Source organism: Ailuropoda melanoleuca, chromosome 10, assembly GCF_002007445.2.
Source record: "Ailuropoda melanoleuca isolate Jingjing chromosome 10, ASM200744v2, whole genome shotgun sequence".
NCBI classification, from domain to species: Eukaryota; Metazoa; Chordata; class Mammalia; order Carnivora; family Ursidae; genus Ailuropoda; species Ailuropoda melanoleuca.
In genome coordinates this window covers 35,425,333-35,450,239 of record NC_048227.1, presented here as the reverse complement: position 1 = coordinate 35,450,239, position 24,907 = coordinate 35,425,333, and the positions used below count along the sequence as shown (strand labels likewise).

The 24,907-nt window shown below is 44.7% G+C and overlaps 1 protein-coding gene across 1 annotated transcript in view; it reads right to left on the bottom strand.

Moving 5' to 3' along the window:
• ADCY9 (adenylate cyclase 9) overlaps window positions 1–24,907 on the bottom strand; it is a 122,441-nt gene that overhangs the window by 32,703 nt on the left and 64,831 nt on the right. Inside the window, exon 3 of the mRNA XM_034670470.1 lies at window positions 3,000–3,190. Within this exon, the coding sequence (XP_034526361.1) occupies window positions 3,000–3,190 (191 nt within the window). The remainder of the gene's footprint in view (window positions 1–2,999; window positions 3,191–24,907) is intronic.

Below are 24,907 nucleotides of genomic sequence, written 5' to 3'. Positions count from 1 at the left end.
AGGTGACAGGAGCGACAGGACCAAGGCATGCATCCATTCACCTGAGGAATATTCACTCAACACCTTCCCCTAATTTCTTGGTTCCTGCATGAAACTCCTTCCACCACACAATCATTCTGCCATAAGGTGTGGCTCGAAGAATGAAGTCTGTGGTCACAGAAGCCCGAGGAGACCGCCGCCACATCCCTCTCTGGAGGCCTAACGTGTGCAATAGCACGTGTGTCCTAGAGCACAGAGCCCTCTCTGCAGCGTGTAGCCAGGAACTGTGCAGGTTTCCTTGACCACAGAATGCTTTTTCCATACTTGCCCCCTATTCCCAACCTGAGAAACTACTACTCAAGAGAATGTACTTTCAAGGGAAACACTGCCTGACACAAGCCCCTTCCGCGAGCCAGGGCTTCCTGTGCTGGGCAGGGAGATGCGGGGTCAGTGACAGAAATCCACACGGGAGCTACCTCTCACTGGACGAGGGGGCAGCAGCCACAAAGGAAAGAAGCTCGTTCACAGGGAGAGTCAACGGACCCTGGCAAAGGATTAGGAGAAACTGGTCAGCACTTCTAGCTACACAGAAAAACTTAACATAGTGCGGACGACAGAAGGCGACAAACCAACGACACGTGGGAGATCCTGACAAGTGCACAGGATAAATCCACCCCAAGAACCTATAAGCAAGCTGCTAGTATATTTTCTGTTGTGTGAAAACTCTTACTCAAAAGAAAGACTTATGTCAGATTAGAATGTATATAATCCTTGAAGCGGAGCTCAGTTTTGTCCTTCAGACTCAACGACAGCTCCTAACAACTCACTCAGTTTCCCAGCGCTTACTATTTGCAAGGCACTCACAGAGGCCTGCTCTCACCTGACCCCACGAACTAAAAGCAGAGGGGCCAGACTGTGCACGACCTCCCCTGAGCGGCAAAGCCTGGAGTGGAGACTGCGCTATCTCTCCATGCTCCTTCCACTCCAACCGCAGGGGCGGTCCTCATCTCAGATGTCCTCACATGAAAATACCTCAGAAATTGTACTTCAAGATCCAGCTGGTCCTTACCTCCTGGAAGGGGCACAAAGATCTTTTTTTTCCCTGAAATTCCTTCTGGCAGACACAGTTAACTTAATAGATCACAAGATTTTCAGAAAACTTCCAACGATTATTTGGAAAATTTATAAATGACAACAGAATATGCTAAATAGTTTTTGTTTATCCAGATTTTTAAAATAAAGATAAATTTATTTACAGCTATAACTCCAACACTGTCAGTATACATATAACTAGAGCAAGAAATGTCCTTTTGGGATACGAGAAAACCTTTTAAGGTCAATTTAGCATCAAATCGCTGTCACTAAAATTGGAAGTTATGGGCTATGCATAGAAATACACATACACGTAATCTTACATGGCAGGCAAACACAACACGTCATTTACTTTTGGATTTCAGCTCTGTTTCTCTAGTTAAATACAGCCCAGTTTGAAGCCTGGAGGAAATAATTTCTCTCTAAATAATGAAGCTGTATTTGGAAAACTACGTTTTCAACTTCTCCCCCTACAACTGTTCCTGCCCACGCTCAGGGACAGCCTATGAGCCGAGAGCTCCTCTTCCTGACTGCTGCAAAACATCGCCCCGAGCAAAGAGGCTGTCCTGACAGTGTGCAGACAGTAAGGAAATTTTAGAGACATTAGCAGTCACACGTGTGCCAGAGGACATGGGAAAGGACCGTGTCTAGTGCCCTACCTCAGGGATTCTCAAGCAGAGGGGATTTTACCCTCTCTCACCCATCAGGGGTCACTGGGCAATGTCTGGAGGCATTCTTGGTCACCAAAACGGCGGGGGGGTGCTCCTGGCATCTGGTGGGTGGAGGCCAGGGATGCCGCTCGACATCCCACAGCGCACAGGCCGGCCCCCAGCACAAACAGTTACCTGGCCCAAAACGTTCCTGGTGCTGAGGCTGAAAAACCCTGCGCTAAATTAACAAAGCACATGACAAAAATGATACACAAGTGCTGTTAGTAAACCCGAGCATGAGAATTACAGAAAGCAACTGGCTGACAAGGATGCCGGATTCTGGCGGAGGGAAGTGACCTGGATGCCCACGTTATGATCCTGTTGAACTTAAACACCAGCAGAGCTGGCTTTCAAAGCTGTGAATGAATGTGGATAAACAGGAACATACTGGATTAAAGCCATAACAACAGGCCATCATCCAGACCAACATATCATTTGATTATTTGAAAGCATAACACAATGAAGGGGGAACTATTATGAGTGCCTCTCTTTCTCTTTCTTTTATTTTTTTCCACATGGAAACAGCAAATATTTCAAGAGTAAAAACAAATCAGAGATACCAGTGGGGGAAACGAAATCACATGTGAAAACTGAGGAGCAGCTCAAACACTGGCATGGTTTCGTATGCCCACGGCCCGCCACGTTAATCCTGTGGTAGTTTATGATGACAGAAACAGGTACGTGTAGACAGCCACCAAGAGGTCTCTGCCCCCACAATGAAATACTGTAACGTTCCTGGCAGGCCCGCACTCTGTCAGCGAGCTACACCGATGATTCACCCACAGCAACAAAATTTAAAATAATCGTGAGACATTGGATTTCAAGAGACATAGGAGACTTGAGAAAATGGTCTCTGAAATAAGATACGAACTAGTTCGCCAAGCAAGTTGCGAGAAGAATCACCTTTACTATCACTTATCATTGGCTTTCAGAGATCCCAAAAGACAGCATAGGTCTCAGAAAAAGAAAACAACAGCTCAAGTGAGAAGCACAGTGGTGCAGTGTGGAAAGAAAATGGAGGTGTGTAATATGTCAAAAAAGCAAAGATATTAAAAAATGCAAAATGCTGGTAACTACATACTAAATTTAAAAACCGCAAAAACCGAAGTGAGGGGCATTCCAAGTCGTCTGCCATAGACCCAAAGGCTGCTTATTATTTCACATGTTCTACTGCAGAATTAATATAAAATTGTAGAAGTAGAAAAAAAAAAAACTAACCTTAAGGTTATCAAAGGTTTTGACAGTCTGCGCCAAATCACTGACACTCCCTGGCGATGCTGTCCCCTGTCTCCTAGGACCTGAGGACACCCGTGAGCCGTCAATGACCTCAAAGCCAGAAAGCAAGGCCTCTGAGCAGCTGCAATGAGACTCCTTCGCTCTCTGACCCGCTATCAGGTATGTCTTCAAACCTATGGATAAAAATTACAATCAGCACAGATGGAAACCACCGTTGGTTGAAATGCAGCTTGATCTTGCACTCTATGCAGGACATGCTCCTGAAAAGTGGAGAGTAAAGTGAAAATATGAATGTCAAATTTTACTACTGATTTCTATGATCTTTTCAGAGACGTGCAGATTTCAGGGAGAATGTTTGCTTCCGAGACACACCATTTATTTTTATCATGTTTTCTTTGAACTTTGGCTGCACGTTTTACCTTGGGGGGCTGAAATGAGCATTAAAAGTTTCCTCCATGCAAGGGCCACATGACTGCTTTGTGCCAGTAGCTGAGCAGACACTGATTTTTGACCCTAGACATTCCTGGGTTTATTTTGTTCGGTCGGTCTATAGGTAAGGGTGATCGAGAATATGGACCACACTACCTATGTCACTATTGCAAAACTGCCACAAAAAAATGAGACCGTAATGTGCATCAATGGGAGTAATTGAAACCTCCCTTGATTCAGATGATCGAGTATCAGTTTTCCATTGGATCAAACATTCACAGCAAGAACATGCAGCTTTTGTCAAGCTATAGTCTACGAGAATTTTATTCTCTCACAAAATCCTCATTAAAAAATGGAGGGGCACCTGGGTAGCTCAGTCTGTTAAGCATCTTACTCTTGGTTTCAGCTCAGGTCATGATCTCAGGGTCCTGAGGTTGAGCCCTGAGTGGGGCTCCGCACTCAGCTGGGAGTCTGCTTGTCCCTCTCCCTCTGCTCCTCCCCCCACTCTCTCTTTCCCATAAATAAAAGATCTTAAAAAAAAAAAAAAACTTAGTTAAATGGACAATTAACTGGCATCTTTAGGCTGAAATAACACACTAAAGTGCGCCACACTGTTAGGTAGCTCTCACAGGCAGGCAGGTCCCTGCTCCACGTAGTTCTTTGGAAGTTCTTTGGAAGAACTGTCTGTTGGGAAAACACTAAGAAGCAGCTTTTCCAGACAGAACTCAAGCAATTTCTGAAAAGGAAGCAAATCTTATTTAAATGAATCCATTGTTAGTCCCTACTGAAATTTAACCATGCTGCAAATCTGTTGAGGGGAGTGGCAACATAATTTGTTCAAATAAACGTTTGTTATTTAGGGCTGGGGTCCGCTATACCTGGAGAATAGAGTCAAGAACAAAACAAAGTCCCTGTCTTGGAGAGTTGAAGCCTCAGGAGAAGGTGGTGATGAAAAGGCATTATGGAAACATTTCAGGTGAGGAGTCTACACTCCTAGACGCACATGGGTGCTCACGTTCAGGACATTTTAATAAATGCTTTAAAAGTTATTACTTAAAGAGGAGGGGGGCCTGGCTGGCTTAGTTGGTGGAGCATGCAACTCTTGATCTCGGGATCATGAGTTCGAGCCCCATGTTGCGGATAGAGATTACTCTAAAAAATTAGTTAAACAACCTAGGGATTACTTAATTATCCTTCATCATGTTATAGTTATGCCACCATTTCTGCATTCAATCTCTCCTCATATCCCTTTCTCCTCATAAAAATACTATATGGTGTGTGTTTTTAAGTCACCTAGAGAGATCTTAGAGCACAGCCAAATCACAGGTGGAAATTGAAAGACTTAGATAAGTAACTTCGGACAGTAACTCACCGCAAAGGAGATCATGAAATACTCAGTCTTAACTAAGGTCCAGAACTTCCACATTTTTTTCTCCAACAAAAATACACAATGCACAAGGTCTTTCACAGTCACAACTAAGTCCACGTATCAACTTGAAACGGACACATAAACTGGAATATGACAGAGGAGCAAAAGCACCTTTGTGTGAATTCCTCAGACTCCATCACAGAAGACCCTGAACTCACTTGCCGTCTTGCCTTGCAAAGAATGCAACCTCTGTGGGCTAATCAGAGAAAAGTCCTATTTCTGACCTATCTTGTAGTCTCCATGCTGGTAGGCTTATTTCTGGTCAAAGAAGTGCTTGGAAAGGCCTGTTCCCTAGAGCTGCTCTAATGGGCTCTCCCCTGACAGCACAACAGACAGCCTATAAGTCTCCCGGCAGCGGGTGGGGAAGGCCCAGGCAGAGGCAGCCCAGGGGACCAGAAGGAGGGAGGAGGTAGGCAGTGAGGAGGGGAGTCCTGCTGCAGGGACAGGTTTTCATTATGTCTGTAGCTGGCCCTGACCCCAGAAGACAGTTTCCTGCAAGATGCTGGTAGCTCCCCTGCCTGAGGCTGCTGCTCCCTGTGGGTGAGGACTCCCCGGGTAAGGCAAAGCCAGGGCAGCCAGAGAGGCCCTGCTCCCGGAAGTCCTTGGTCAGGTAACTGCTTATGCCCCCCACCATGCAGCTCCACACATGCCCAGGAAGTGAAGGAGGCCTTTCCTGGAGGTGTGACAACCAAAGCAGAGAAAAGTCTGAGCCAGCAGACAGAAGAGCTACAGACTGAACACAACAGATACACGCATGAAGCTGAAGCTAGTCTTCCAAGTAGAGGCGTGCCCTCCACCAGAGGATGCGAGTGACAGCGGCCCAGCTCTGCGGTCACGAACTCTGACGCTGCCTCAGGGGCCACATCCCTGAGGTCTGTTGTTGATACTCTCAACTGTGACTGCTGAATCGCTGCTCATTCATCACTTATCAAGTGCCTCCTGTTTGCCACACACTGTGATAGGTGTGGGGAGGACAGGTGTGAACGTGTCAGCCATGACCCCCAGCCGCATGGGGCGGTTACCTGAGGACAGATCTAGACAGCGGGCAGGTGTGAGTACAAAATCCTAGGACTAGGAAGTGAGGGTGCCCTGGGAAGCACAGGAGAGTGGCCCCTTACAGACCTGGGAGTTAGGGAAGCCTCCTGAAGTTCCTTCCAAGCTGAGGATGGAAAGATGAAGAGAGGTCAGCCCACTGAAAGCCAACAGGGCCAGGGGCTGCGGCAGCTGCTATCAGGCCGTGGGTGTTGCTATAACAGATCGTGAACAGGCCCCCAGAAAAGGAGACTTTGGCAGGCATAGTCAAGGGATGGAAGTGAATTTAGTATGGCTGGAACAGGGATGCATGCAGGGGAATGGTCAGGGGTGAGCAGGGGCCTGTGCAGGGCACCACGTAGACCAGCTCTGGGAGTCTTCATGCTGGGAGCAACAGGGGTGTGGGTGGAGATGGTGAGGAGCTGGCATGAGACTTAGGAAAGGCCAGGGAGTTGTGGAAATGCCAGTCACAGTGGGTGATAAGGGAGTTAGGGGACCTGGGAATCAGGACGTCACGGTAGGAACAGGACCCCACTCTCCCCCAGACGTAGTGGCAGAAGCAATGCCTCTACAACGGGCCATGCAGAGATGGGTCAGGGCATGGATTCTGCAAAGAAACCCCCAGATTCAGGCCCCACCACCTCGCCACCAGGTGACCTAGAGTAAGATACTTTATCACAGGATGAAGCTAAGAACAGGACTTGCCCCATGGGGCTGACGCAAAGATGAAATAAGTAACACGCATGAGGCCTTTATGACAGTGCCTGGCACAGTGAAAACTCCGTAACGTGAGGCATTATTATCAATGTGGGTGTCTGACCTGCCTATCACTGGGAGTCTTCTCTGTGTTCCACATACAAAGACATTTGTAGAACTGTTAAATCAACAATTGCCCCAAATTTGTTTCTAATGTGAAGTGTTCTTTAGGGAGCCCCTGATGATCAACATGTACTGAGAACACAATTCTGCTAGTGTTCCAAAAGTCAGATGTATGTAGGTGTCCACAGCAAGCAAAATCGGCTAAGAAATTAGGTATCCACGCTTCCATGTGGAAACCGAAATGTAAAGTGAAACCTTTTGCCAAAACTGGAGTGGTACTGGCCCAGTAGAGTAAGGCAGCCCCATGTGAAATTCCCTAGAAGTGTATTTGGGCTGTATGACTGAGTTCTGGCCTCATCAAAGCCTCAAGTCAAAAGAGTTTATAAGAGATAAGGATTTAATGAGGAACCACAACACACTTGGACCCAAGTTCGTAAGAATGACTCTCTTGGAGCAGAAGGTCAAAATAAGGCAGCTAATGATTTATTAAGTATAAATAGGAGATTAATAAGATTTCTTACATTCCTTCTTGGTAATTGATTTTAAGCCTCACCAGCATTGATGGCTTTTTTCATCACCTTCATTTTACAGACATTACAGAAGGGGGACACGTTTCCTACCACCCTCCTACCTGATGGAGGGGCTGGTCTGGTCTGTGGATCTGTGCTCCAAGGAGACTGATGTGGTTAATGTCCTTAAGCATACCATCGATTCTTTGAGGATGAAAACTGTGGCTTGCACAAAACTGGTGCTTGGTTTTGGTGAACTAAGAGTAATTTGCATATATGCCAAAGTCCGTTTTGGAAAAGACAGACTATTCCGGCCTTCTTTCTTTATCGTGGCCTTTTTCTGCAGGGCGTTTACTTTGGAGTGAGACAGACTCCATCACCCAGAATCAAGGACCTGAATGTCGGCTCGGCAGATAGAGGAGCATACTCAGAAAGGAAAGGATGTTCTGAGATGTGACCTTGGGAGTTAGCAGCATAACATAACAAATGCCTAAAAGCCTGCATCACTAATGATTTGAAACAATAAACATAAGAGAGGCAATCAGTTTGGCCTAGTTCATAAACATTCTAAAAAGTTATTCCACTTTGAATTGTATTTTTCTTCATAACTAGGTCTGCAATGGCCAAGAACATAAGAATTATTTAAACGACAACGTAGTCAGTCGGGGGACACCTGTGTGGTTCAGTCGGTTAAGCGTCTGACTCTTGGTTTCAGCTCAGGTCGTGATCTCATGGGTCATGAGATCGAGCCCCATGTTGAGCCCCATGCTTGGAGCACGGCATGGAGTTTGCTTGAGGCTCTCTGTCTCTGCCCCTCCCCCGCTCATGCTTTCTCACTCCTTCTCAGTAAATAAATAAGATCTTTAAAAATAAATAAATAAAATGTAGTCAGTCAATAAGGAAAATAAACACTAAAAGATTCATCTATCAAATAACCAGGTTCTACAAAATTAAACATACGATATTTCATAATTATCTGTTGCTTCTGCTTAAGAAGACCAGAAGCTTTGGTGGGGAAAACAAAATAAAACAAAACATTTTGCAGCTTGTTAACATGAAAACACTCTGGATGGGTCTCTGTCCTTTCTGCTCCTACGTAAAACCACTAATCACAAGGACTGATTCATCCTGGTTGTCACAACACTTGACAATAAATCACAAGTTCCAATGGCAAATGGGTGTTGGTAAAACTGAACCCTCTTTACAAAAAATGAAGTCCCAGATAAGAAAATAGGCAACAGCTACTCAAGCAGGTAAAAGAAACAAAGGGTGGAAAACTTCAGCTAACACAACAAACTTAAGGACAGACATGCACATGCTCTACACCCTGCTCCTGGAACAGCTGCATTTCTGCACCTCGCTTCCCTCTATCTACCAGTGGGAAGTAAATATGCTGCCATCACAGCCAAATGCAGGTGCCAGACCCTTAATGACCATGCTCCCACGTACCGTCTTCTTCTTCACTTGCATATTTGGCCTTTACTAAATCCCACCTCGTTATGTGCAATGGTGCCACGTATTAACACTAAAGGGCCCAGTGGTGAAAACTTCAAAGACCCACTCCTCCCACCTCTAAAATACTCTTGAATTATGCTTTCATGCCACAGGCCTTCACAAAGGCCACAGAAACCAGTTCTTTGAGGGAAAACATTTGACACACCCATAGGGAGCCCACCAGGTGCTATCTCATTCGTTCATTTGCTTTTTCACTCATTTACTTACACAACAAATTGACTATTTATTGAGTACTTACTGAGGGTGAGGAACTAACTGGGCAGAGTGTTAAAGGGAATGAAGAGGGAAAAAAGCATACTCCAGTTTTAGAGACTGAGTGTAGTTGAAAAGTGTGACTTAAACACTCAACTCCAGTTCCCTGATCAATAAAATGCAAACACTAGGAACTCAGCAATAATAGCATTTCACAGAGCTGTTGTGGGGATTTAAGGACTTAATGCACATAAAAAGGGAGAGATGATGCTCTTCCTTAGAGTGTCTTTAGGGGCACTCAGGAGTAACTCAGTAAACAGAAAAGGCATGAAGTAATGTTCACAAAAAATTAAATCGGGGTGTGGGGGGATGGCAGCAAGGGTAAGGACAGTAAGTAAGTAACGACACACATCTATGGGAAGAGAGAATTACATGGATTCGGGTCTCTGTGCTGATGGGATGTTCACAAGTGACAATGGTTTTCTACAGGGAGCTTTAGAAAACAAACAAGAAAAATGAAGGTCTATGATAACTGCCTTGCAATACAGTAATAATAACAGAGTTTAAATAATCAGAAGAGACTGTGAAACGAGAGGGCAAAAAGAGGTGGTGTCAGGAGCCGAAACAGAGCAACACCTAGCTGATGGATCGTTATTCGCCAGAGGGTAACACAGAATCGTCATCAGGCAGAGGGAGCTTGGAGCTTAGGTCTGAATCAGCCACAGGAGAAGTCACAGACTGTATTCTTTCCCCCAGAGAACTGACAAACGACTACTAATTTTAAGATTTTAATAGTTAATAGTTAAACTAATAGTTTAAAAATTAATAGTTGCAGAGTTGCAGACTTAAGTACAAAGACGATGGACTCTTGGAAGAAGATAAATGACTCAATTTATCATCTGAGAATAGGTGGCAGCTAACTACCTGACAAAGAAAACTGAAGGAAAACACTGAAAACAGACACAGAGCTATGTGACGCTCAGTGAGAGAAGCCGGTCCCAAAGGCCACAGAGCCCATGACTCCGTGTCTGTGAAAGGTCCAAAGAGGCAAATCCATAGAGAGGAGAAGCAGATGAGTGGCTGGCCGGGGCCCGGGGTAGAGGGAAAGGGGAAGCGCAGCAGGCTGGGGCTTCTTTCTGGGGTGACGAAAATGTTCTGCACTTAGTGGGGATGGTCTCACAACTCTGTGAACATACGATAAACTGCTAAATTGTGTACGTCAGAAGGGTGCATTTGTATAGGGTGTGAATCATACTTCAATGAAGCTGTTTTTTAAAAAAAAGGAAAAGGAAAAGAAAGCAAGCTATGTGAACTTCAAAATGCAACCTTTCTGAGATTCAGAGGAGACATAAAGCCAGTCAGGAATACACCGTCCTTGGGAATTCAAGGTAATGGAGTAGGCAGCGGCAGGTAGAAAGAAAAAAAGAAAAAGATAGGCTTGGAAGTAGCTAACTTGCCACAGTTAGGATAGGAAAATATATAAATAAGAAACAAGGCTGAATAACCTTCAAGAACCAAAAACTTGACATGGCAAGAGCTCAGAAGTTTGGGAGAGATTAAACAAAACAAAACACCAGTGTGACCTTCACAAGCTACCTCCCAGGATCATTGGATTTGCTCCCCTGACCACGGCAGTGTAATGCCAGAGAGCTAGGTGACCCTCAGGCTGTCTGGCTCCTGCTACTGCCGACCGATGCCTCTGCATGGCGCGATACAGCATAGCTGCCCAGGCACCTCGTCCGCCGCTCGCTCGCTTGCTCAGCAGCAACAGGGCCGAAGGCTCAGGCTTCCGTGGCCACATTCAACCCTGCTGTTTGCTCCTCATCCAGGGCAGACTGACTTGTAGAGGCATTTCCTTCTGCCGCAGGGGCAGACTGCCCGCAGCGACACTTCCTGTGAGCATCTTCAGCTGGGAAGAAGGGCAACATCACCAGCCTCACCCTTCCCTCCCTGCAAACGTCCCACCATGCAAAGGAAAACACCCGATCCTTGCAATTCCTGACTAGCCTTCCCTGGGGGTGGCCACACTGGTTCCTTCAGCACCTGTTCCTCCGTGGAAATGTTGATGCAGGCTTCTGGCGTGCCCCAAGTCCCGTTTCCAGTACTACTGTGAGCCTGCTGAGCTTTTCCTCACTTTTCAAGCCAGTTTGCAGCTCACATCAAGGTTGAAGGTTTTCTCTCCTTTGAGGAGTGTTTTTTGCCTGCTGGCTAGAGCACTGACCCAAAGTTTCCCAAACTGCATCTCCTTGTTCCCAGAGAGCACGTGGCAGACTTGCTCAAGCCGTAATAGCTGAGAAACCCAAAACCTCTATTGATCAAGAAGCTATATCATCTTTGACATCTCTGATTTCTCTCATTTCATTTCAGCACTGGAGGCAGTCTTTCCTTTTTAGAACTTCTCCAGATGACCCACAGTTGTGTTTGTGAGGTCTGTTTTTAATAACCTTAAAAGTGTGGCCAGGCGTGGGCTGAGAAGCCAGAGTGGGGCCACTCTGCCACCCAGGAAGCCAGGGTCTGTGTGTGTGGCTCTCCCACACCAGCCTCACGTCACACGACGTGGGACTGCAACCTATGCCTCCAGAAAATCACAACCGTGTTGTACACTCTTGAAAAAGCAAAACTGAAAGTGAAACCAAGGCAGTGAGCAATGAGTGCCCATATGAGAAGAGCACGCGCAACAGGGCACACGGACATGCAGAGCTGGGGCAACAACCAAGAGCCCCTCATTCACATAAGGGGGTGGAGGAGTCTTCAGAAGTCGCCTGTCTGGGGCTGGAAAGTGGAGGTAGATTCAGACTCCCCGAGAAGGAAGGTTCCAGACGGTTCAGCAAGCAGGTCAGTGCCCAGCAGAGGTGCTGGCCCCACACCACACAGCTGAGTGCTTGGAGGAGGACGACAGGAAGAACAGCAGCTAACATCATAAGAAAGAAAGAAAGAATTATTCTGAACAACACTAGACTAAAAACACAGAAACACAGCCCGGGGACCTAATGTAAAATGTGGTGACCACAGTCACAACACTGTATTGCCTAAATGAAATGTGCTAAGGGAGAAGAACTTCAGTGTTCTTACACACACACACACGACAGGGAATCATAATACACACTTTAAATATCCCACAATTTTTTGTCAATTATACCTCAATAAAGCTGAAAAAAATTAATTAAAAGAAACACGGGGCACCTGGTTGGCTCAGTCGGTGAAGTGTCTGCCTTCAGCTCAGGTCTTGATCTTGGGATCCTGGGATCAAGCCTCGTGTTCAGCTCCCTGCTCAGTGGGGAGTCTGCTTCTCCCTCTCCCCACCCCCCCCAAAGAAGCACGCAGAAATATGCCAAAATATTAACAGGGAAATAGGATTATGGAAAACATTTGTTCTGTATATTAGATATTTTTGTTATTTATCTATAAAATAAGCATGAATTTTTTAAATTTATTACACAATATTTTAGACACAGAAATATGTAAGGAGAAATATGTTGACCACTCAGGGTCCCATCAGTGTAAGAAATCAAAGGTCGCTTGCCCTGTTCAGGTGCCCTGTGGACTTTTCTCCATGGCAAGCCCTTCTCCCCCCAGAGAGCTTCTAATTCTTCTGAGTGCCAGGCTGCTATATTGCGGAACGCTAAACGATAGGCAGCATTAACAGGGTTTGTTTGGTTTTTTTTTAATTTAAATAAATGACATTTTACAAGTATTCTTCTGGAAGTTGCTTTTTCTGGTTCACCATTATGTTCGAGATTCATCCATATCAGTGTGCACGAACTGCACTCATTTTTTGGTCAATATTGTGAAGTTTCCCATGGAATAAATAAACCGCAATTTATAAAAGGAAAACTGAAAGTATTAAATTAACACCAACTATGAACTGTGTTCTGTTCAAAATAAGAAAGAAATACGATAAAAAGGGCAAAGTTATACTTAACACAAAAAAAACCACCGAGCCAAGAATACAGCATAAATAGAAATTTAATAAAGAGATGGAACTTGTGGAGACTAGTTAAAAAAAAATCAGGGAGGAGCTCAAGGATGAAAGAAAAGTTGCTGGAAAAAAGGCTACCGAATCAAACTCGGAAAGTGGCAGGGCTAGGCTCTACAAAATTACACTGAAGTGGAAAAACATGAAAGAGAGAAATAAAATACAAGGAATACAGGGCTCTTCAAACTGCCAAGTTAATGAGGCTAAGGGCTAATAACTCCATTATCCCTGGTCAGGAAAGTCCTCATGACCGATGCAGATCCAGGCCAGTATGCCTGCCACTTACGCTAAATGAGAAGGGACAGAGGGCCCAGGGAACACACCAGGACCAGGCTGACTCATGACCAGGTTAGGGGCAGAGAGCAGCCTAGTCGGCAATACAGTTTGGCTGGGGACTTCAGCCGTACACACCTGGGCTTAGAGAAGTGTGAGAGGCAGAACTGGAGGAGAAAGTTCCAGATGGTTCCAGAAAACTGAAGAGGCTTTCATCAAAGGGCAACTGTAGGTGCTGGGATAATACAGGGTCTGGACTAATGGAGTGTATAAAGCGTCTAGACCTAGCTGTCCAAAAGAACTGTCCACCACGACGGGAATGTGCAGTAGCTGTCAGTGCAGTGGCCACCAGCCACATGTGGCTCCTGAGCACTCAAAACATGGCTAGTGCGAGTGAAGAGATGGACTTCTAATGTTTTTTTCATTGTGACTTACATTTTCTTTTTTTTTTTTAAAGATTTATTTATCTACTTGACAGAGGTAGAGAGAGAGCACATGCACACACAACCAGGGGGAACAGCAGAGGGAGAAGCAGGCTCCCTGCTGGGAGCAGGACTCAAATCCAGGATCCCAGGAACATGACCTGAGCTGAAGGCAGACACCTCACTGACTGAGCCGCCAGGGGCCCGGTGACTTATGTTTTCAAGAACTCTGTGTGGCCAGCTGCTACTGTACCGAACAGTGAAGATCTAGATTCTTCTGTATAGGCGAAAAGGAATGGACTAGCAACAGAAGGCTCTTTCTTTATTAAAACAGAGAAGAGATATAAGAACTATGAAAAGAAGAATGGGTGGGATAAAGAGAACAAGTGCATGTGAAACCAGTAAGTATTGACTTTTATTTATTATAGATGACATTTAGTAGCAAATCTAAGGGAGAAATTACCCTGTACACTAATAGCAGGGTAGCAACTGGAAATAGGATAGGAAGGGATACTCCATCAAACAAAATGGGAGGATAATTTCTAATATCACTCGGCCATAAAAAGAATGAAATCTTGGCATTTGCAGTGACGTGGACGGAACTAGAGGGTATTATGCTAAGTGAAATAAGTCAGAGAAAGACAAGTATCATGTGGTTTCATTCATTTGTGGAATTTAAGAGACAAAACAGATGGGAAAGGGCAGGAAAAATAAAATAAGATGAAAACAGAGAGGGAGGCAAACCATAAGAGATGCTGAACTCTAGGAAATAAACTGAGGCTTGCTAGAGGAAGGGGGGGTAACAGGGTGACAGGCATGAAGGTGGGCACTTGATATAATGAGCACTGGGTGTTATATGCAAATGATGAATCATTAAATTCTAATCCTGAAACTAATAATACAGTATATGTTAACTAAATATTATTTAAATAATAAAAAAAAAGAAAACCAAGCTTGCAAACACTGAATATATTCCAAAGAAGATGAAAATGGTTTGAAAAATCAGTTCGAAAATCTAATTCAGACCCCATCTGTATATATAGCTTAACCTTGCTTGACACATATTATTCCTTAAAAATGTTTTTAATGTGAATATTTGTAAGCTATGCCACATTTTCCACATTGTATACACTTTACATTTTACTACATGATTCCTAAAAGCAGTTTGTAAAACGTATGTGGGCGCTCTCTGATCTTTCACACCCGTTAAAAACAACACATGTAGTAATAAAACACACCACTAAACAAATTGCCATTTCGTGGGGGTTCTGACTCCATGGGGCCTGCATGTTTAACTAGGCATACGGCCACCGTGCTAATAGGATTTGGCACACACCATTGAGCCAGGCCCGGGGAATGTTTCAGGATAACTGACCCTTCAGCTGAGGCTTCAGCCCCGGGCAAATTTGAAAAGCAGATAAAGTCTGGTGCCTTGGCCAACCTCCCCTTTCTTTTTTTTTTTTTTTAAGATTTTATTTATTTATCTGACAGACAGACAGCCAGCGAGAGAGGGAACACAGCAGGGGAGTGGGAGAGGAAGAAGCAGGCTTCCAGCAGAGGAGCCCGATGTGGGACTCGTGGGACTCGATCCCGGAACGCCGGGATCACACCCTGAGCCAAAGGCAGACGCTCAACGACTGCGCTACCCAGGCGCCCCCCCTTTCTTTCTGCCTCTCCAGGATCCCACTGCCTCCAGGGTCCTCTTCCTCCAGCCAACCTACAATACGAACACCTGCCAGGCAGCCAGAGGACCTCTGCTTCCAAAAGCCATGGTGTCACCTGACTGATTTGCGCACTATGCCCTCCTGAACTGAATGCAGGTGACAACATCTAGTGCCCAGAAATTCTTGTATCACCGACATGCAAAGTTCCTGCAAGGCACCGCACGATGGTGCCTCCCACCGAAGTGGCAGGTCCCGGCATAAAGTTCTGCTTCACCTGGGATCATCATGAATCATGGCATTCCTGTTGGGTTCTTTGAAATACTTTAAATTCCTTGAGGATCCATAACACCTTCTGGAAACCAGATGATGAACCACAGGTTCTCAACCCCGTCAGACCCAATGGCTCCTATTTATTACATTTTTATTACACACTTAATTTGCAATGTCCTCTTTACCATCCTGAATAAAATTAAACTCATGGACAATCTATAACCCTTTATCACCAAGACCATTAAAAAAACATCTCTAACAATTTCTCAAATGCCCCGCTGTGGAGCCTTTCCTCAAGCTGCCTTAGGGTGCAGCAGTGGGTGCCTGGCAAAGGCAGGACAGCAGCAGAGCCTCCCGTCCCGTGGTCTCTTCCCAGGCCTCTCCCTGCCAAGACGGAGCCAGCTTGAAGGACATCTGAAGGCTAAAAATTCCACAATGCTGTATGTGTGCATCTAATACGTGATTGTATATATAATGCATGAGTGTGTGTGTGTGTGTGTGTGTGTGTGTGTGTGTCTGCCTTATTTAAAAAGGAAAATATTTAATTTCTTTTACTCATTCTTATAACAAACAAAGTGCTCCAGAGATCAGCCAAGAATGAGGTTAGTCCTATTACAAAGGCTAATAATACCTTGCACCTGACTATGTCTCAGACCCTCCAGCACCTCTCTGAAGGCCTCACACAGAGGGCATTCAGGTATGTGAAGAATAGGGTCACTTCTCTAAAGCAGCGGTCCACTTGCAAACAGTGTGAAAATCAAGGAAGGGAAGAATAAAATAGTGCAAGTACTGTAATTTCTTCGAAGGCTGAACTGCAGAGTAGCTTTCCTTACACCCTGGGGAACAGGAAACTACCCGTCTGCTGATTCTAGCCTCTCGCCCACTGTATGCCAGCCTAGACACTAATGATAAAACTGCAAGCATGGTATACATCGTCCCTGACGCCAAGGAACCAGTAGCAGGGAGCGTAAGCAAGGGTCCAAGTCACCAGCTGTGACTAAGGACCCTGAAGAAAACAAAGGGTTCCTGCCACAGAGAACAGCAAGTGAACAGGAGGGCTAGTTTGGAGACAAGACTCAAGGAAGGTCTCTATGAAGAAATGGCACTGAAGTGGAGACATCGATGATGAGAAGGAGCTGGTCACACTGTGGGCCTGGGGCAGGCGGAACTGGATGGGGGACTGGTGTGGGAAAGATCATCACCTCTTCTCCTGGCTGAAAGAGGGCCAAGTGAAGTTGCTGAAGCCAAGTGAGGCAGAAAATGCATCACTCCATGAAGCTGGAGGGGCGGGCAGGGCCCTGGAGCCACCAAGAGCCTTCAGAGTCAAGTGCTTGGCATATGGAAGGCTTTGACAGAGTTTTAAGTTCGTGAATGCAAAATTCAATGTTCTTTCTTTCTTTTCTTGCATTTTAATTTTTAAAACCTTTTTAATTTGAACTAATCTATACATACAGAAAAGTTGCAAATATAGTACAAGGAGTTCCCTCATATTCCTTGCCCAACTTGTCCTAATGTTAACATCTTACTGTACTATGTCAAGGAAATTAATGTCGGTACAATGTTATTAACTAGACCACAGATTTTATTCAAATTTCAACAATTTTTTGTCTGATTTCTGTTCTGGGATCCCATCCAGGAGCCCACATGGCTGGCCAGCTTTTTTAAGAAAACCACTCAGCTATGGGTGATGAATGGCTTGGAGGTATCAAGAGCAGTAGCAAGAAAAATAAAAATTAAAAAGAGTAGCAAAGACTCCCAGGTTGCTGCTGTGGCCCAGGTAAAGAGTAAGTGTGGCCCGGCTTAGGGGACAGCAGGGTAGAAGCAGACAGACTCACAATATGATATCCAGGTAGGCCGGGTAAGACGTTCCAACAGACTGGTTGTGGGGGGGTGAGGAGAGGGAATGAGGATGACTCCCTGGGTTCTGCCCATAGTAAATGAATGATGATGATGTATTTCCTGGGGTAAGACTAAGGCAGGTAAAGGTTTTAGGGACAAGATCAGAAGCTCAGTTTTGGACCCCTTAAGTTTAAGATGTCTGCGAAATTGCCAAATGAAGTTGTCGCAGGGGCAGCCACATCATCCCAAACAGAGGGAAGATCTAGGCTAGAGGGGGGATGTCTCTACTACCACCCTGGAGATGATGCCAAGAAATGAAAGGGCCAGGAAGTAAGTCTGGGGAACTCAATGTCAATAAATGGTGTGGGGTGGGGGATCTAGCAACAAAGTCTGAAGGGGGACAAGTGGGGTTGGAGGACAGTCAGACAAACAGGAGTCTAAGAAAGCCAGGAGAGGAGTGTTTCAAGGAGGGGGATGGGGCCACAATGTCTAGTACAATGTGGCTGGAAAAATTATCTTGGGCTTGGTGGTATGAAGACTGTTGATACCTTGACAGGTAGAGACACAGGTGAGTGGTGGAGGGCACCGGCCAGGCCTGAGGCAGGGGGTGACAATGTGAGCATAAGTGGGAAGTGGAGAAAGCCCTTGTGCTCAAACCTTTAGAGAAGTCTGGCCACGAAGTACGGCAGAGAAGTAGGTGACGTGGCATTCTGGGGGTGGGGGCTAACAGAATGGTCCAGTAGAGAGGAGAGATTAAAGATGTAGGAAAAGGAAAGGCAGCTAAAAGAGCCAAGTTGCCGAAAAAGGGAGAGAAGATAGAACCCATAACTCAAGTGAAAGGACTGGGCATTACCAGAAGGAAGCAAACTTCTACTGTGAAGAAAAGAAAGGAAAAGAAAAGACACACCTATTGGTAGACTTTTGGGGAGGGTGTTGGTGCATTTGGTTTGGTGGGAACGGGGACACGAAAGTAAGACTCTTGAGGCATAGCTGTGGCTGAGAGCATGTCACGTCAGGTGATGTGTGTGATTCAGACTGGCACAGATGCTCTCGTGGGTAATTATCTAGAACCTTCAGGATGATAGTGCTACCAGCCAGACAAGCGATAGCGGCAGCTAGCTCTTTCAGAACAGCACTGAGAAGGCAAAGAAATAGCAAAGACACAGCTAAGGCACTTAAATATCTGTTGAATAAACACAAAATGGATGGATAGATGAATGAGTTGATTCACCAAGAAATCAACCACAAAGTAAAGCCTGTTATGAAAGTAGATCAAGAACAGACAGGAGAGTAAAGTAGGGTGATGTGCTACAGACACCCGGAGGGGGAGTGAATAAAGAACTCTTCCAATAACAAAATGACACCCCGTTTTTTAAAAAGGCGAAGAATCCAAATAGACATTTCCCCCAAAGAAGATATGCAGATGGCCAACAAGCACCTGAAAAGATGCTCAACGTCATTAGCCATCAGGGAAACACACACCAAAACCACAATGAGATGCTGCTTCACACCCACCAGGACGGCCACAATTAAAAAGACAGAAGAAAACAGCTGTTGATGGGGATGAACAGAAATTGCCGTCTTCATACACTGCTGGTAGGAATGTAAAATGAGAACACTGGCAACTCTTCAAAATGCTAAACACACAGCTTCTATACGTGTTACCAGAGATTCTCCTCCGAGGTATACAAATGAAAACTGACGTCCGCACACAAATCTGTACATGAATGTTTACAGCGGCGTTATTCCTAACTGCCAGAAAGTGAAAACCACCCAAAGTCCTATCCCCTGAATGGTGTATCCATACAATGAAGTAACATTCAGTCACAAAAAGGAGTGAGGTTTCGATTCAGGCTACAACGTGGATGCACCCCGAACACATCACACCCTGCGTGATTCCATCTTTATGAAAGGTCCTGAAGAAAGCCCAGGGGGGACCTGGTCTGCAGGACCCCAACAGCTCTGACAAGGCTACAGTGGATATGGCAGGGGATATCGACATAAGGGCAAACGGGTGAAACAACAGAAAGTTGAGAAACAGATTCTCACACATATGGACATAATTTATGACGAAAGAGACACTACAGAGCATGGGAAAAGGACGGCCTTTTCAAAAATAGTGCTTGGTTCAGGGTGGATATCTGTCGCTTCCTTTGCGGCCACCCCCAAGACCCTGGGCTGGTAAATATGCACATGAAAAAATATTAACTTTACTAGCCATTTAGGAAATGCAAATTTAAAATAGGAAATAGGGGCGCCTGGGTGGCACAGCGGTTAAGCGTCTGCCTTCGGCTCAGGGCGTGATCCCGGCGTTATGGGATCGAGCCCCACGTCAGGCTCCTCCACTATGAGCCTGCTTCTTCCTCTCCCACTCCCCCTGCTTGTGTCCCCTCTCTCGCTGGCTGTCTCTATTTCTGTCAAATAAATAAATAAAATTAAAAAAAAATTTTTAAATAGGAAATAAACATCACCGTATGTCTAATAGTATGACTAAAACGAAAAGTCCTGAAAATGTCAAGTACTGATGAGGACGAGAAACGAGAAGAATGCTCATACAGCTTGCAGCAATACAAAAAAGTACAGTCACTCTGGAAAAGTCTAGAGCAGTTACTTATAAAGCTAAACGTACACTGATGATATGCCCCAGCAATTCCAAACCTGGATATTTTACCCTAGAGAAATTAAACATTATGCTCACACAAAATTCAGTGTACAGATTTTTACAGCAACTCTATTCACAATTGCCAAAATCTGGAAACAGCGTAAATGTCCTTCGGTGGGTGCATCCACAGGATGGAGTACCATTCACCATTACAAGGAATGAACAAATACATGCAACAACTGGGAAGAAGTTCAATCTTTCAATTATACTAAGTGAAGGAAACCAGTCTTAAAAGTTTATATACTCTAGGGGCACCTGGGTGGCTTAGCTGGTTAAGCGTCAGGACTTGATTTCGGCTCAGATCATGATCTCAGGGTCGTGGGATCAAGCCCCGCATGGGGCTCCGTGCTCAGCAGGGAGTCTGCTGGAGATTCTCTCTCCCTCTGCCCCTCCCCCCACTTGCACATGCACACACTCTTTCTCTCTCTCTCAAAATAAATAAATAGGGGCGCCTGGGTGGCACAGCGGTTAAGCGTCTGCCTTTGGCTCAGGGCGTGATCCCGGCGTTGTGGGATCAAGCCCCACATCAGGCTCCTCTGCTATGAGCCTGCTTCTTCCTCTCCCACTCCCCCTGCTTGTGTTCCCTCTCTCACTGGCTGTCTCTATCTCTGTCAAATAAATAAATAAAAAATCTTTAAAAAAAATAAATAAATAATATCTTTAAAAAAATTTTCTATTCTCTATAGTTCTATTTTAATGACCTGCCCCTAAATGCAAAACTATAGGGACAGATAACAGATTAGTTGTTGCTGAGGGGAGAAATGGGGTTGGAGGTGGGTCTCTAAAGGGTCCACACAAGAAAAAGACTGGGGGTGGAACTGTTCTATACCCTGATTATACTTGTGGCTACAAAATCTATACATGTGTTAAAATTCATAGAACTGTATACCAAAAGAAGAAAGTCAATGCACAATGATTCGGAAAAATAAAATTATGCAAAAAGGAATTACCATACAACCTTGCAATTCTAATCCAAGTCTCTAAACATGAGAAATTAAGACATCTGTCCACACTAAGACCTGTACACAAATGTCTACAGCAGCTTTACTTGTCACAGGCAAGATGTGGAAGTAACCCAAATGTGCCTCAGCTGGTGAATGGACAGACAATGGTATATCCGTACAATGAAATGAGACTCATCAGTAAAAAGGAACTGAATACTGATCCACGCTACAATATGGATGAACCTCAAACAGTATGCTAAGTAAAAGAAGCCAGATGCAAAAGACCACATACTGCATAATTTCAATTGTGTGAAATGTCTACAAAAGGCAAGTCTATAATATAGGACAGAAAGCAGATTCTTGGTTGCTGGGTCTGGAAGCAAGTACTGCCTACAAATGAGTGCAGGGGGCCTGTGGGTCCTGGAAATGTTCTAAAACCAGATCACTGTGATGCTTATACAATTCTATAAATTTTCTAAAAGTAAGTAAGCTATACACTTTTAAGAGGTTATTTTATGGTATGTAAATTATACTTTTAAAAAACTTTAAAAATAGGGACGCCTGGGTGGCTCAGTTGGTTAAGCATCAGCCTTCAGCTCAGGTCATGGAATCAGGGTCCTGAAATCAAGTCCCACATCAGGCTCAGGTCATAGAATCTCAGGGTCCTGGAATCAAGTCCCACATCAGGCTCAGGTCATGGAATCTCAGGGTCCTGGAATCAAGTCCCACACTTTAGGCTCCTTGCTCAACAGGGAGTCTGCTTCTCCCTCTGCCTGCTGCTCCCCCTGCTTGTGCTCTCTCTCTGTCTCCCTCTGACAAATAAATAATTTTTTTAAAAAACTTCAAAAATAGTGCTCAATTGGATATGCATATTTTCAATGAAAACTTGACCTGACCTCACAGAATACACAAAAAAATTAATTCTATGTGGATCAGACATAAATCTGAAAATATAAACAGTAACATATTTAGGCAACAATACAGAAGAGTAACTTCACAAGCTCAGAGGTAGAAGGTTTCCTAAACAGGACACAAAAGGCATTAACCTAACAAAGGGAAAGACTAGTCAACGTCACACGTCACACGTCACACGTAGGTAGAACCACAAGGAATTACCAATATCTGAACACCGTGATCTACACAAACAGCAATTTCCTACTCAAAGGCAAGACCGGGGTGGGAGAAGTTATTTGCCTCACGTACAACTGGGAGAGGACTGGTAGCCCGAATATAAGGAACTCCTGACACTTAACAAGAAAACAAAACACAAAAGACCTCTCAGTGGAAACTTGAACAGGCACTTCACAAAAGAAGAAACCCAGATGGCCAATGAAGTAAGAAAAGGCACTCAATCGGGGCAAATGCAAATCAAATCAGGGAATCAAAAATGAAAGCTACCAAAAGAAACCACACCCACCAGAACGGCTGGAACCGGACCCGCCGACAGGCACTGGTAAGGTGTCATACACCGGAGCTGTTATTCACCACTGGTCGGAGGAAGAACTGCTAACACAATTTGTAAAGCAGTTTACTGTTATCTGTGAGAGACATTCATACTCTGTGACCCAACAATTTCATCCCCGGACATTTATTTATCCGACAGAAACACATGCAAGTGTGCACCAGGATACAGGACATCCACATGTGTAGGAATTCTGTTGAAGCCAAGATGGATAAGCCACACATCCATCAATGGGAGGATGGACAGACAGACTGAGATACACTGACACGGAGAACAGCCTACAGCAAAGAAAATGAACCAAATGCAACTATGGGCAACAGGGATTAATCTCACAAATTTAACAGTGAGTATAGGAGCAGCCCCAAAAGAACACATATCACAGATTCCCCCCTTCTATGAAATCCAAACATTGGAAAACTGGTTAATGGGGCCAGAATGTGGTTATATGTAGGAATCGGGAGTGGGTAGCACTGACAGACACACAGAGGGAAATCCTGACTATTTCATCTAGGTGTTGGTTATGTGGATGTGTTCATTTTGTGATAATTCTTCAAACGTAAACTTAAAATTAATGCATTTTTATTTATGCATATTATACCTCAATGCAAAAATTTATTTTAAAAAGCAGACTTCCAAACTCTTCAAAAATGTCAGTGTCATTAAAGACAAAAAAGGCTGGGAGTTGTTCTAGATCAAAGGAGACGACACAAATGTGGGATAACTAAATGCAATAAATGATCCCCAACTGGATCCTGGATGAAAAAAAGAAAAGTTCTAAAGGATACTACTGGACAAGTGGGGACATTTGAATATGAACTAAATATTTGATAAGAGTATTTTGTTAATGTTAAATTTCTTGAGTGTGACCATTTATTTTGTCTACATAGGAGAACACCTTTGTTCTGAAGAGAAACATGTTGAAGAATTAAGAGTGGGGGGCATGATGCTTGCAACTTACTCTCTAATGGCTCAAGTGCTCAGGAAAGAGGACGCGTGCGCACACACACAAAGCACATGCATATATATGCGTAATCTATAAAAGATTTATGTGCATATATATGTATGTGTGTATAAATATATACACCACACACATTGAGAGAGAGAGCGAAAGCAAATCTGGCAAAATGCTAACCATTAGTGAATCCAGGTGAAAGGCATATTAGTGTTCGTTTTAAAACCAGGTAACTTTTCTGCAAGTCTGAAATTCTCCAAAACAAAAAGTTGGGAAAGCAGCAAAAGCAAACCCCAAATCTGGCAAAAGCAAACAACCGAAGTCAAGTGTGTAAGGATGCGCACTTGGGTAAAAAAAAACCATAGAGAAGAGAGGGAAGTGACCCCAAGTAAGGGCAAGAGCATGTTTGCCTTTGACAGGGAGGGGAAAGGAGGGGACATCTGGGTGGCTGGCGGTGTTCTCTTTTTCAGCCTGGCTAGTTAAGACACAGGGTGTTCACTTTGTAATAACCAGACTGTACTGTAGTTTTATGTGGTCTTCTGTATCTTCTCATATTTTACTGTTTTTATGAAACTGTGGTTTCACTAAGGACAGCACCAAGCAAGGCAGAGCTGCGTGTGTGGAGTGTGAGGGGCAGTCACGGTCAGGTGCAGAGGGCGAGGGCAGCTCAGCCACTCAGCTCCGGGCTGCCATGGGTCTCGCCAGCCTCGCGGCGTAACTTCCGGCGTGGTTACACAATCCTAACAGCGCGGCTGCCCTTAGCTGCCAAATGTTCTCACAATTTGGTTGCTATGAAAACACACCTAACTTATACTGCAGATTGATTTATGAAAGGTGTGGCAAGATGGTCATTTTTTGTGAAACAAAGTTGTTTTCCAGGAAGTTATTTTCCCATAAATCACATACAAACACTTAACAAAAAATATTTAAAACTCCCATAGTTTTGGTCCTTAATTCTTTTCTCGTGCTATTGCTACAAAGATAACGAAAATAAAATATTTGCTGTTTACAGCTGCTTGGAAGTTGGTTCCAAATGCGTTGGTGGGTAGGCTCACTTATTGCAGAACTAAGTACGCAAGACTCCACGTTGAGGACAAATTCTCTCCATATACAGGATGGAGAAACCCTGGACAGTCTCTCGCTGAGGTCACTCTTGACAAGCTGACAGCAGCGTCTGTGCTGTATGTCAGCTCAAGAACTCCAGAGCCACACTGCCTGCTCTCAGACCCCAATTCTGCTACATGGAGCCTATGTGATTCAAGCAAATCCCTTCCCCTCTTTGTGCCTCCGGTTCTCTATCTGAAAGGACAGGATACGTCACCCACCGTACAGGGCTGTCATGAGGACCTCCTGCTGAGTTTTCAGCAGGCGCTTAGAACAGTGCCTGGTACAAAGCGTCGTATCAATGCTTCTTCAAAGCCAGGACAGAAGTGAATGAAGGAAACAAGCGGGCTCAATACCTTGAGAACCCCCAGAGAATGTGGTTGAAGGGATCAGAGGG